The sequence below is a fragment of the Cuculus canorus genome, chromosome 21 (genome assembly GCF_017976375.1).
Source record: "Cuculus canorus isolate bCucCan1 chromosome 21, bCucCan1.pri, whole genome shotgun sequence".
Taxonomy (NCBI): Eukaryota; Metazoa; Chordata; class Aves; order Cuculiformes; family Cuculidae; genus Cuculus; species Cuculus canorus.
In genome coordinates, this window is record NC_071421.1 from 1,438,650 (window position 1) to 1,452,945 (window position 14,296).

At 48.8% G+C, this 14,296-nt stretch overlaps 1 protein-coding gene across 6 annotated transcripts in view; it reads right to left on the reverse strand.

The window, feature by feature from the left end:
• The window catches only part of ACAP3 (ArfGAP with coiled-coil, ankyrin repeat and PH domains 3), an 83,687-nt gene that overhangs the window by 11,242 nt on the left and 58,149 nt on the right, over positions 1-14,296 (reverse strand). For all 6 annotated transcript variants that reach the window (XM_054085490.1, XM_054085486.1, XM_054085488.1 and 3 more), the window contains exons 5-10: positions 14,234-14,292; positions 11,550-11,733; positions 9,592-9,636; positions 9,044-9,139; positions 8,642-8,716; positions 7,355-7,366 (exon numbers count right to left, since the gene is read on the reverse strand). In XM_054085490.1, coding sequence (XP_053941465.1) covers positions 7,355-7,366; positions 8,642-8,716; positions 9,044-9,139; positions 9,592-9,636; positions 11,550-11,733; positions 14,234-14,292 — 471 coding nt within the window. The remainder of the gene's footprint in view (positions 1-7,354; positions 7,367-8,641; positions 8,717-9,043; positions 9,140-9,591; positions 9,637-11,549; positions 11,734-14,233; positions 14,293-14,296) is intronic.

A 14,296-nucleotide genomic window follows, 5' to 3' on the forward strand; every position in this document is an offset into this window, starting at 1 on the left:
CTCACAGAACACAGGATCTTTCTCCCTGGGCAATGATCTGCATCCTTCCCAAGAGAAACTAGGTCACAAAACCTAAATGACTTTCCTTCTAACCTGGAAAACTAAGGCACATTGTCTATGCATGCTTACTCCACTCGAATGATGCATTCGACCCACACCTCCTGCTCTCTGCAGCGCAAATATTTCCCCCTGTACTACTTGGTTCAAAGACACAACAGCACAGTCAGAACGGCCCCATTAGGTTAAGTGCCTTTCCTAGCTCAGCATCTGAAGACCCTTGTGATGCTGTGTTGCTAAGCAACGTGCACTTCACTCTCATTAAGATGAGTTATTTTCATGTTCAGAGATGCAAGCTCGCCTGGGAGGTGTCATAATAAGAATAATAGTGATGCAGAAGGAGGAGATATAATGGGACAGGACTGAGTCATTCCTTGGGAAGACAGCACGATGTCCAATTAGACATTAGAAACCGCTGCAAGGCACTCAATTAAGGAAGGGTCTGCTCAGCCCCATATTTTCTTGTCACAAGAGGGCAAATCCCATGGGGGTTCCTCTTCTGCAGATGTCTTCCATGTATAAATGGCAAACAAAGGCTAGAGGGAATTTTCCCCTAACTCGTAGCAATCTGACAGTTGGATTGGATGATCTCAGAGGTCTTTTCCAACCTTAATGATTCTATGATTTTTTTGTAGAGCCACTCCAAAGTGGCAATTCTATAAATCTGATGAGAACCTGCACTGTTTTATAGTAAATAATGCAAACATCCCAAAATCCGGACTTTGTTGAGAAGCACACAGCAAGTGCTGGGCAAAACCCTTCAAAGCACAGCTTAAAAATCACCACTTAGCTGTGCTTCACTTTGTAAAAAGAGGTAGAAATAAGGGAGAAGGTCTAAATAATCACCCAACTTCTTCATCTGTCCTCAAATAATCAAGCAGGGTGATGGTAAGAAGGATATATTGCCGTGCAGGAGGAACAGATGGGCTGTATGCGTCACTAAAGTAAAGCCACTAAAAATCAGTGGAGTCAAGCCAGGTGTGAACTTAACCTCCTTGATTCTGTACTGTATTACACGTCTCTACAAATCCAATGGCTAAAGCAGAACAACTGAAGGCACAAGGAATTGTTCCTTGCCTTTGGAACTACTCTAAGCTGCAACAAGCCCAGATTTAGAAAGAGAAAAATCAGACCTAACAGCACAAAGTGCGTGTAGAGCTGGGGCAGGAGAGAGCCATCCAGGGGATGGGAAGAGCGGCTTGTGTTTGCATCACTTGGATATTTCATCTCCTTGTTCTCTCCTTGCTTAGGAAAGAGCCCCAGGACAATTTCTGCTGGTGCAATTCCTGAGCGACTCCGCTGCTGCCAGCAGGGCAGCTGAGGGCAGAACCCGTCTATAAGCTGGATTTGTACAGTAGGTATAAACCAAGGGAGAGATCCGAGGGATAAGGACCAGCCTGCCTCTCATCCCCAGGATATGCAGCACACGGAGTCTCAGGAGCACTTTGTTCCCTTCCACCCTGCTCTGCTTGGAAGCACATGAAGTCTTTGCTACAAAGAGAGTAAGGGATGAAGGAAGTAAAGGAAAAGGGAGAGTGGAAAAACACCCAATACCAATACCGCTTGTCTTTCTCAGCCAGGCAGAGCCCAAAATGTAGAGAAATGGCTCAGGTAGCCGAAAGGCAAAATCATGGCAAGTGCAACCGCAGAGCTTCCAGCACGCTGGAGCGAGCTTAAACCGTGAGCTAAACCCACGGATTCCCAGGCTGTAGCCCATACAGGGAACTGTCTTACCCCAGCCACGAAAAGAGGACAAATTACCGGAAAAAGAGTTAGAGGACACCTGTTGAAACTCAATTCCAGGTCAAAGCTAACTTAGAAATCCAGATCATCTCACCAATGACGCTGAAACATCGTGGTAGTGGGTGGCCACAGCTGGATAGAGACAGATGTGTGACAACACATCCCCTTAATGAGCCTCTGTATGTGTTCTATTCATTGACACAACAGGATTGGGATGCCGTTAGCTCTGAGAAATAAGTCAAAGGATGCTGGCTGACGGACACTGCTCCTGACAAGCACATCTATCCCACCAGTAAGGCTCCTCCCGCCTCTTACAAGGAATGCAGCGCATCAGTGAACTTGTCTGACTTCACACGGAATTGGGAACTAAAAGCCTTCCAGCCTCGTAAGTCAAACTGCGATGTCTGGGAGGTGCTGGGAGAGAAGGAATGCGTCACCCATTCTAGAACACGCAAAGTAACTTTCTTGATTCAAACCTTCCCCTTGACAAAGCAGTCTAAGAGCCGCTTTTCTTATCCCCTCTATTTCCCACCATACATAGGATTTTAATAAACTGCCTTTTGCCAAATTCTTCCCATCATTGCAACGTACACAGAACAGGCAAATCTGCTCCAAATGAGTTCAAACGGATTTTTTTTTGCCTGCATTTAGCACTTCATTCTCTCTGTAATATGAAAAAAAAGCTTGACAGGGAAAAGGCTTCCTAGGACGGGGATCTGAGTGGTGTTGGCCATAATCATGATCAACAACAGCAATTACATGTTGGATTGCACATTGGTAAAATAAATAGGACATCTTCCAAAAGAAGAAACAAGATCGCTGCCATCATCTGCTTCTTTGAGTAAATCGTATCGATCTCATCCCGCTGTCCCCTTCCCGTCTCAGCCCTGTCACTCGGAGCTTCCACCCGAGGCTGCCTGGGAACTGATAAGTCTTTTAAAAATGACATCACGACGGTTTCCATGGGAGCACGCCGAATGCTGCTGAAACAACAATGAAGTAACACATTCCAAGAGATACATCCATAGGGACATGAAAAAGGACATTAATGTGGACGCTTTCAAAAGAGCAAATAGAAAGCAAAAACCCAGACACGAACTGACCTGTGAAAGAACTGAAAAAAAAAAGAAAAAAAAGAAAATCCCCTTTTTTTGAAGGCTGCCTCATGGCTCACTCAGTTAAAACTCCCTGTCCTGTAGAGAAATGGCCAATTAAATTAATTAAACCTCCAGCCTCAGCAAACAGACTTAATATGAAGAGCGAAGATACCCCTCATCGTTCTGGAATCCTTAGGGGGAGAAAGTCTTCCAAGGAAGGAGCCCAGCCTAGGAGCAAACCCTCCGGCACAGGAAGGGCTTGTTTACAGGCTCATCCTTGTCCCAAAGGGCAACGCACCCGGCTGGGAGCAAACAGAACCTTTCTCCAAGATGCCAAGACTTCCTTATTCTTTAAAATACAATCCCTACGGCAACGGGCGCTCCCTGAAAAGCCAGAGCATCACTCCCTCAGTGTATCAAATCAATGTGGAAGTAACGATACTGTTCTTTTCTGTACATCGTTTTAATTTGTGCTGATAGAAAAGACTATCAAAAATAGACAATCACGACCAGGAACCGTTTCAGTTCAGGTGCTTTCAGATACGCAGAGAAACACATTTTGCTACCAAACGTCCACATTATTTTCAATCAATACCATTTAGGCTAAGTGACAGCACACAATACACAAGCTTTTCCTTGCAGAAGACAAAGGCTTTTCTCCCAAAGTGCCCTCTTAAGTAATCAATGAAGTATTTATCAACATTGTTATACACATTATGTGTCCATCCAAGCACTGAAAAGAGCTGCTGGCGGTGAATTTATGATAGCATTCAGTCATTTGGCTATTTGATTCTAAAGAGAGCATAATTCAGAGGAATATTCACATTCCCTAAAGACGCATGCCCCACCACACAAACACTGGTGCCTGAATACATTTCAAGCTTTTCTCTCTCCAGCTATTTTTACCTCTGTGTATATTCTGTGTACACTCCAACACCCTCAGAGGCAGATGGAATGTGGAGGAGGGCTCCCCACCTACATCCCTGTCCTGCGCAGACACATTTCACGCATTCTGGCCAAATCCCACTTACAGACCTTTTGTTTCTCCAATTTTCTAATGCCAAATGATCCCCCTGCTCTGCAGCTTGCCAGCCGGCGATGCACAGAGATCTGTGCCCTGCCCCCAAGCTTTTCCACCCCAGAAACGAACCAAACGCATTTGTTCTCCTGCAGTAATAAAGCCGCACTCGCTTTTCAGTCAAGGTCCTACAGGCACAACCCTTGCTCCGCCAAAAAAAGGGCCCTCTAAAACTTTCTCCCCAAGTCAAACCAACCCTGCAGGAGTTTCCTTACCAGGAGGTATTCAAGCCTGCCGAAAATCTTCATGATGCCAACTGCAAGGGAGGTTTTGCTGCTTGTGTTTAGAGAGCGAGGACCAGCTCTGTGTCCTCTCTCGCTCTCTCTCTAGAGTAGCATCTCTGCTAAGCACCGTGGGCTGGCTGGGAAGGAGGGATTTCTTTTTCAACCCCTTCTCCTTTACCCCTCCTACTCCTTTTTGGGAAGCTCTAAGCTCTGCCCTTGGCTTCTGTCAAAGCAAGAGGCACTGAGCGAAGGAGGGCTGCTGGCCTCTGGGGACCACCTGCCTCCCCTCTCCTCCTCCTCCTGCCTCCTATTCACAGTCAATCAGCTTAGGGCAAGGACTAATTATCATACAGCTGCCCAGAGGCACAGAAGGGAGCGGGGAAGCCAGGCAACACAGAGCAAAGTTGACAGGATGATGCTCACCCTGACCTTAACAGCGTCAGGCTCGCCTGCCTTCAGCAGGGTCTGCTTCCCCCAGCTTCCCAGAGCAGAGCCATCCTTTGGCCAGGAATTCCAGCTCTGCTCCCCTGCAGCCACAGCAATCGGGGTGCTGGAGTGCCATCTGGCCCCGGTTTGTTATCTACCAGCTGGACTAAATGAGGCAGAGAGCTCTGCCTTGGCACTCCAGCCTCCCTCCCTTCCCGTGCAAAAAGCCAACAGAAGCACAATTGCTTCCCAGATTATTCCAGCTCCTGGAACAGGTATGAAGCTCCAAAAGAGCTTTTACACAGCCCCGTGTTTGGCTTTCATCAGTTTTGGTGCAGCGGAAGGATTCAGGGAGGGTCAGGATGTGCAAGGGAGGATTGGTTTAAACGTTATCATTTATCTTCTCACTTCCCATTGGAAAAAATTCCTAGGTCTGTGTCTTCCAATGCTAAGCTCTCCAAAATTTTTTCTCCTAAGTGGTCCGACCTACACCAAGCCCTGCGTCTCTGTGCATCCAGCTGAAGCAAATGAGCCACATGAATACATACAAACTCATTGCATGTGTGGTTTAAGACCATTTAGTTCAAGACACAAGAGAAAAATGGGAAGCTACACAACCACCTCCTCAGATGGAGAAATGTATTCCCTACGGCAGCCCTCGCACACGTGCACCCCACACAGTCAGAAGAAAGGCAATCTCAGCCTTCACGCTGAAGCTCTCCTCTTCCCAACCAAAACCATTCTGCACAACAGGAAGGTAACCCAAATATTTACTGGAGAACACAAAAATTGAGACTCTTCCTCTTACAGCTTTTATTTTTCTATAAGCGAGCATCCTCGCTGAAGTGTGAAGCTGCAAACGGAGCTCTTTGAGGTTATGGACCTTGGATGGGAGCAAAGGCAGCGGTTAGAATGACAGCTTGAAGGGATGGTGCCCTAGGAATCTTTCCCAAAGGTGGCAGATGTTCAGTGAGGGAAGATGGGGGAAGGGTGGCATTGGAAAAAGGCACTTGAATTCCAGTAGCAAAAAAAATAGCCACGATTGGTGCTGAGTTTTCCTCTCCTACCAACGTTATTTTAATTGAAACTATCATAGAATGGTTTGCGCTGGAAGGGTCCTCAAAGCCCATCCAGTTCCACCCCCTGCCATGGGCAGGGACACCTCCCTCTGGATCAGGGGCTCCAAACCCCATCCAACCTGGCCTGGAACCCCTCCAGGGATGGGGCAGCCACCACTGCTCTGGACAGCCTGGGCCAGGGCCTCACCACCCTCACAGCAAAACATTTCTTCCGAAGATCTCATCTCAATCTCCTCTCTTTCAGCTTAAAATGTCAGAGACCACTTCCTTGTGCAGTTGGCTCTTATAAAGCTGCTCTCCACACCTCACAAAGCTGTCCAAAGACAATTCAGTCCCATCTTCAGAATCTGCAGAGCCCCTGCACCCCCATAACCCTTCAAAATGAGTTATTTAAACCAGGTTCCCTCTTTTTCTGTCATGCCTTAGCAGGCTGTTGAGGAAAAAAGGATACTTTTACCACTCCTCTCTAAGCACAACTAAATCTCCGCGTCTTTCAAGAGCTCAGAGGGTGTTCTGGGCTCAGCACGAAGACAGATACTTGAACACATGCTGTGCTCCTTTTGGAGATGGTGAGAAGCTCACCAGATGCAGTGCCGTGCTCGATCGCAAAGGGAAGAGCAACGCTGACCCAGAGTAGCTGAAAAACAGCCCCATAAAATTTCCAGGCAGGAAGCTTTAAATTGTAGTAGGGATATTCAGCTCTTCCACATCTTGTGCACACAGAGAGCCACAGCTCTGCGCATCTGCATTCTGATGAAGAGTAATTGCTCATCTTCCCTCTTGGAACCTGATCCCTGCTTCATTCCCCGCTAGTCCAGTCAAAGCCACACAGAGATTTAACCGAAATGCACTGCCCTGGAGAGATTTTCCACGTTCCCTTGAATGAAGTCATCACTCCAGCAGAGTCCCAGGGGAAGTGAGAGCTCACAAATGGATTTACCCCTCCCTCAGAACATTTAACCAAAGGAAGCATATGGACAGGCCAAGTCACAGGGAATATCTGTCATTAGCTTTCAAATCTGGTTATGTTTCAAATCTGGTTATGTTTCCATTTCATGGCTTCTGACGTTTTTGAGAGACAGCATTAGAAGGAAAACAACAGCCACTTAGATTCCTCCTGTTGAGAGGTATTGATCCACACCAATGCCTGCCAGATACGGAGTCCTGAGTGACCCCTCTCGGGGTTTGGCTGCGGAACAGCCGTTTCTCAGGGCTCTCTGGAATCCTCTTACTGTGCCCACACAGCACGAGAGCACGTGCATGGCTGTGTGCTGGAAGCCCACCAACACCCTCTGTTATGAGCCTGGGCAGCCAATTCATCTCCCATCAGTCTCCTGGTCCTCAAAGGCTCCTGGGCACCAAACACACATTAAATCCAGCCAAGTATTGCCGTGTGTGCCATGCAGAACCCCCAAGTCAAGCCTGACCACATAAGGACACAGAGAACCGAAATCTTACTTTAGCACAGGACTGAAACTAATGATGATGAGGATGAAACCAAACTCCCCTGAAACTAGACTTCAAAATTCCATCTCGTGTGTTCAGGTTACATCACCAAGGCTATGGTTTCTTTATCTTGCTTTCAAAGTATCCAGAGCTGATTCTGAGAAATGAAGATGCCAGAAGAACAAAATACATGCGGGTACTCACCTGCAGGAGGGTCTGCAGGGGCAGGTCAGCAATGCATGAAGAAGAAAAGGAAAAGAAAAACAATTAGTTGACGTTTCTGCGAGTCTTGGATTTGGCAACATTCCCAGGTGGATGGTTTGGAAAAAATCAGAGCCCACATTAACCCAAGATACCTCCCTACTGAAGGGTCAGGCTTGAACGATAACAACTCCAGCGACCTGGCCAGTTTGTGGTGGTTACTCCTGATCAGAGCAGGTGAGAAGACACATGGAGGGTTACCATAGCTCAGCTGATAACAACAGCTCGCTCAGTCCTGGCAGTTCTATCGCTTGTGTCTCCGTGGACCCCTCTGAAGTTATGCTGCTCAAGGCTGTAGCCACATCATCTCACAGGAGCAAAGCAGGAATCACCTGAACCGCAGTTTGGAGCAGACTTGTGTGAAAGAATCTCCCTGCAGCGCACTCCTCCCTCGACAGCAGCACAAGGCCCTGCTCTCTCTCCCCCCAACCCATTAACATCACTTCAGTGCAGTGGGAGCTCCCTGCAAACGAAAAGGCCCTGCAGTGAGGACCGTCTACGGGAACCAAAGGAGCGCATCCCCTCATTGGTCTGCTGGATGATTTAGCAGGGCCTCTGGCCATCTGGTCGGGCTGGGCACCCAGGCACGCTGCCATACGGCTGCCTCACCACCCAGCCAGGCAGGGAGAGGCTCAGAGGGGAGCTGCTAATACTGCAGTAGCTGCAGACCACAGGGCTTGGAGACAAAAGCCAGCTCGCTCAGCCAGAGGAATGATGTGAGGCTTGGGGAAAGAAGAGAAGAAAATAAAAGATAAGGGAGAAATGTTTTAACCTCTCCCCAAAACAGCTCTGCTATGCAGTCAAGTTGTTTTCACAGGCAATTACGAACAACTACATCCACTTATCTATCTCAGGGCCATGAACACGAACCTTTAAATCTTCCCACATCCTCAGTAGCAAACAGGGAGACAAACCATAGAAGGAAGACTTGCTCAGAGGCAGAGATGGAAAACCACCCAGGTGCCCTGACTCATGGGGTCCTCCCTGGTGTACTCGGACACGTCGGCAGCTGAATGCCCCACATTCGATTAGGTCTGCCTACAAGCTAAAACCCCAGCACCCACAAGGTTATTACTCTCGTCTCATCAACCTCTGCTGCTTCTGCTCCAGGCTGTGCAAGATGAATCCAGCAAGGCCCCTCATCAGATGGCAGTTGTCGCTGCATGATCGAGACAACCACATTGACGGACAAAAGTGCTGTCTGCACCGAGCTGCAGCCCCAGGACTCACCCTCTGCTGTATCAGCGCATGCTTGTGCTCCATCTCCCTCTTCTCCACTGCAGAATCAATCACCAGCTGGTCCAGCTGAAGGCAAAGAGGAGAAGACAAGGTATAAAAGTCAGAAAGGAGGTTTATGAGCCACTGTCCATCTCTGCTTGCCTGCGCTGGGATTACACCAGCCCTACCTGACATCATAAGAGGGGAAAAAAGGGCTGTGTTTGGGTGTGCACTGAAAGTAACCATAGCTCTTGGCTGTCACCCCACAGTGCGGCATGGCTCATCCAGCAAGCATGATGCTCCAACCACTCCCCGATTCCCAAGCATGGTAGCTGAGTCGGAAAGAGGGTGTCCTTTTGCAGTAAGGGGGTACAAACAGGCAGACTGAGTCGGTCACGTCCCCTGTGCCCTCACCTCTGTAGCTAGTTTCTTCATGTAGGGATCCAGTTCATGGAGAAGACTGTAGCCCTGCTGGAAAAAGGTGTACTGGGCATGCATGAAGGACAGCATCTGGGGAAGGAAATGAGAGCAAGGTCAGAACAGGTTCCGGGACCAAGTGAGGGTGAAAAGTCCTTATCCCTTATTACCCACAAACAAGTCTTGTCAAGGTCTAACCCTTTCCCTTCCCAAAGCCATCTAATCTATTAGATGCTTCTCCTTCTTCTCCTTTCTTCCTCTCAAATCCTTCCATGCTGTCTGGGAACCCCTGTTTGTGAGCACAAAGCAGTCAAAGCAGCGTCTGGCACCCCTAAAAGTTCCCTCCAGCTCTGGCCTGTGGAGGATCTCGCTGGTCCTTCATTGTTCCCTCTCGTGAGCATACCTGCAGCCCCCTGAGCAGTCCCAGACAGTATCTCCAGGGCAGACCGAGGAGTCGGTATGTCGACCCATGCAACCTGAAATGGAGAGGGCTGCCTTTCATTGAGTCACTGAGAGCAGCCACAGCAAACACAGAGAGCCCTTACCGCATCCAGTATTTCAAACTTCTTCTTGGCCTGAAGGACGTTGATCTGTGAAGGAATCGAGATAAGACACTCAGCATCAGCAGCACTGAGCAGTCTGGCATGGAGACCTGAGCACAAACAACTTGCTGCCACGGCCCTAGCAGCAAACCACAAACTATTGAAGGAGAGCGCCAGAAAGTCAGCTGAAAAGACACTTCTTGTGAGTTCCAGGTCAAATAAAAACAGAAACGGATCCACCGTTTGACCGGGGCTGCCACTGATTAAAGCCACTGCTAGGTGTACATGGGGTTGACAAGTGACCCCAGATCTGGAAGGGAAAAATATCCTAAAGATTTAAAAATACTAACAAAAATAAAAGTTCCTGTGAGGGGCACCAAGATTCTGTACTAGGCAACCTGGTCATCAGCTCCAGCAACACGGGAGGGCAGAGAAAGCAGTTCGGACATCCCCAGCCTCTCAGCTGCCTCCTTTTTGCATCCACTATAATGGGTAATGAAAGGGAAAGGGAGAAAGGGAGAAAGAGGAAAGCACTGGCTCTCTATCCGCATCTGCCAGAACATGTGGCATCAGAGACTGCCTCATGATCAGACAGAACACGTTGGCAGATGGTCTTAGTTTGGTGCTGCAGGAGTGACAGCTAGTGGAGACAAACATGGATCAATATTAACACTGAATTTGTCTGCTTAATACGCCCACTGCCAGAAAGGACAGACCTGACACGAAGCCGATGAATGAGTCAAAGAAAAACCCTTGTCGGTTCTGGGTGCAGTGAGTGTTCCTGCAGGGAATCGCCCACTGGGAAGAGAAATTCAATCTAAGTCAGTGTGTTTGAGTTCTCTTACTGAAAAAAATGATTAAAATTTCCCTTCTCAGGTAGGCTGAAGCATTTTTAGGAAGGAGAACGTGTCACAGACATCAAGAGTCTTGTCAGTGCCATGCAAAGGCATGGACATAGGTTAACACCCATTCCCACACAGACCCACAGGCACTGGGGACGTCTTATCCAGGTTGGAAAGGACCTCCAGAAGTTATCTGTCCAATTGCCTGAGCAAAGCAAGAGTGACTTCAAAGTGAGATGAAGCTGCTCAAAGCCTGGTCCCGTTGACTGTGAATCTCTTTGGGTCCCTCTTCCAGTGCTGCATCGCTCAGTAATGCTTTTCCCTTATATTCAACTGGAATTTCCACTGTTGCAACACCCGCAGGCGTGCGCCATGCACATACATGTACGTACACATACATCCGTCCAGATGCACCTTCGCGCATGCATGCACATCCATCTGGAGTTCCAGGCATGAGCTCAAGTACACACACAGATGTTTACATGTGCACACGGATCCAGACGTTTGCCTTAAGGACTTGTTCTACCCATAGGGGCAGATAATGATTTGCAGAGAGCATTAACAGTGTTGTGTTCCGGCCCTCATTTTCTATAGTCTCCTGACGCTGTTTTGCCAGACTCTCCGGAGAGCCACAAAGAGCGAGGCAGCTAAGGACTTGGGGAAGAGCCTCCCCTTGCTTACACCACTTACATCAACGTCCTGTGAGTATTCCAAGCAGATGGGATCAGCTGCAGACCTCACAGCCCCACCAGTGAAGGTCCTCTCATCCCAGTACCTCCTACTCTTTCCGGCTGGATTATGCCAAAGGCAGCTTCGAGAATCTTGGGACCAACTTACAGGGTTTTGCTAAGCCACACATGGGTTTGTAGTGGTACAAGTATACCAGTGCCCAAAACCAGAGCAAACCTCAGCATCATGCTCCACCACACACCAGTCTTAATGACTCAGGGCACAAATGTCCAAAGGATTAGCAATCCAACACCCTTTGGAACTCAGTTGGAAGACCCTACTTGCCCCTTTCTCAGCCCTCAACTTCTTCATTCCCTGCAGCAGACAATTTACCAATTTGCCTGCGATGTTTTGCTCTGTACTGGGAGAGCCGGGGGCACAGCCACCAACCTGCAACACGTAGTCCAGGGCCAGATGTCGGAAACACTTTCTGGTTATGGTCAAGGTGCCTGTTGCCTCCTCCACCTCATGGGGCTTGTGCCGAGGTGCCTGGGCATTCTTCACTAGCGAAATCTCCATGTCCTCTCGCACCTTATCAAACTGCTTCTTGGTTTCCTTGAACTTCCGGACATCACTGGAATCCAAAGAAGAAGGCGAGAGTCATTGTTACAAAGCAGCCAGAAGCTTGCCGACACCAGCAGAGCAGGGAGAGGTGCAACCAGACGTACCATGATCATTCCAGATCCTGCTCCACATGCCTCTGGGATCCTAACCTTCCCCCCAGGCTCTACCACGTCCAAATGGACTGACTCCAGATTAACTCTAGACAGTCATCAGCTTTGCAGGGGTGAGGCCATACAGACATGGCAACACACGGGGGGCGGGGGGTGTTTAGTTAGCTTTTTCTGATCAAACAGCAGGACATGATTTGAGTTGCATGACCACAAAGAAGAGGGGACAGCAATTCCTGAAGATCAGCTTTTACAAGTGGCCCTGGTTCTTCAGGAGTTGGAAGCAGCAATGCTGATTTACAGCAGCTGAAACATCTATTTTCTGTCCAGGGAAACTCCATTTACCTCAATTATGAATTGTTATAACTTAAAGTAGTTAAAAACTGTTAGTAACTAACTAGTACTCACTTATCCTTTACCCTAGGGAAAATGAAGAGCCTCAGTTGAATACGACAGACGGTAAATGCTGAGCTCTGCCCTGTGGCAAACTGTTTGAAGTAGCATTCTTATACACGGGCAGCCTCTGGCCAAGAGAATCTACCACGGGCAGGTTCAGCAAGGATAAATAAAAACAGGGGTGACTGATTACTGTTCTGGTGGTGGTTGCTTCGGGCTGCCGAGTTACACGTCCATCTAGCTCCACTCATAAGAAAGAAAGAGGGTCACTTTTTGCATTTTTGGGTCACTTGCAGCAAAAGGCTGCGGGGATTTCATGTGGCTTTTGATCCAGCTTTAGAGGGAACGGCTTCCTCATCTGTGTGGATCACCATTGGAAAGGAAGAGGAGTTCGGAGGCACATTATTCTGCTGGAAATCCTCAAGAAGTGGTGGCTGCCCCATCCCTGGAGGGGTTCCAGGCCAGACTGGATGGGGCTTGGAGCCCCTGAGCCAGTGGGAGGTGTCCCTACCCATGGCAGGGGGTGGGACTGGATGGGCTTTAAGGTCGCTTCCGATCCAAAGCATTCCGTGATAGATCTTCAGGGCTCAGGGACAGGGAGGGCAGGTTAGAGAGTAAATACTGCCCTCTCAGATAAGTATGAATCACCACGCAAGGACACAGCTCCCTTTGTTCCTTTGTTACCACCCTCAGCCAGGAAACTGCAGCTTGCCCCTAGGTGGATTATTCCAAATGGTCCCAAGCGTAGAAATGATTTTTCCAACCAGAGGCAGGAACAACGTGAAGATCAAAGAACCAGAGCCTGCAAGCGCAGAGGCTGAGCAGCACAAGTGCGAAAAAAAGAGTAAGTTGCAAAGATGCTGAAAGGATGACAGACCCAAAACGAAGGTGAAATTCCCCCTTCCGCCTGCCAGCTTTAAGCAGATTAAATCTGAGCTCATCAGAGAAATGATTATGGAGAGAAAGCGGGGGTAGGGTGAACGCTAGGCAAGAAGATGGGGATGAAGAACGGACGGGTCAGTTAGGGACCCCCTCCCTCCATGGAGCCACAGCTGCCTGGGGACTCAGGCAGTTCCCATGACAACCAGCTCCTGCTCAGCTGAAGACCTCAGTTGCCTCTCTGACCTACATTCAGCTGTCGTGGGATCCCACGCTGCACTAGGTACCTGCCCCGGGGGAAAGAGGCGCTCAGAGGAAACGTGAAGGCAGCGACAGCCTGCCGAGAGCCTGGACCGAGGGCACACACTGTCCTCCGCCAATTCACTTCCTGAGCCCAGTTCTTCTGCCTGCCATGTGCAAGTTAGCATCTCTAATATGCAATGTTCTGCATTGCTCACACCACGGCCTTGCAAACCTGCTTTCCGTTAGCTCAGGCTCTAAACTGAAGGCACAGTGATGACCAGCTGCTTCCCCCACATGGAAAAAAGCCCTCCTGTCTGTCATCTGGATGCTCTGGTCGTTCCAGAAAAGCAGGGCTGCTGGAATTTGGAGTGACTGAGCACATTCTTAGCTCCCCACACAATACAATGATTCTGCTGGACCTCATTTGGCAGCAAATTCCTTCCTTCTGCAAGCATGCACTGGTTCCTATTGGTTTATACCACCTAGGAAATGCTGTATCAAACATAACATAAGAGGACGTAGACTGCAAGGGATCTGAACCCTCCCTTGGATGTGTTTGATCTACAGCAGCGAGAAGCTGCAAAGATGGGCTCTGCAGATGAACTTTACCAGAATTTCGGGATGATGCTCTGATCTGGAATTATGCCTCATGCCTGGCTTTAACTACAAGCTGGGAACAGGATGAAGACATCCGGCTGACAAGAGAGCAATCAAGTGACAGCAAGATGACAGCAACAGCCATCACACCAGATCCCTTCCTCTGCCCTTCAGTGCCTCTTCTGCCCCAAGCAGAGCCTCCAGCAGTCATGTGGAGGTTGTAGTTCTATTTCCAGAAAGATGAAAGGTCAAGAAGTGGAAGATCGAACTGATAAGACAAGTACTTACTCTTTCACGAAGTTGTGCAGCTGCTGCCGGACTGACCTCTGAGCCTGGTCAAACAAGATCTGA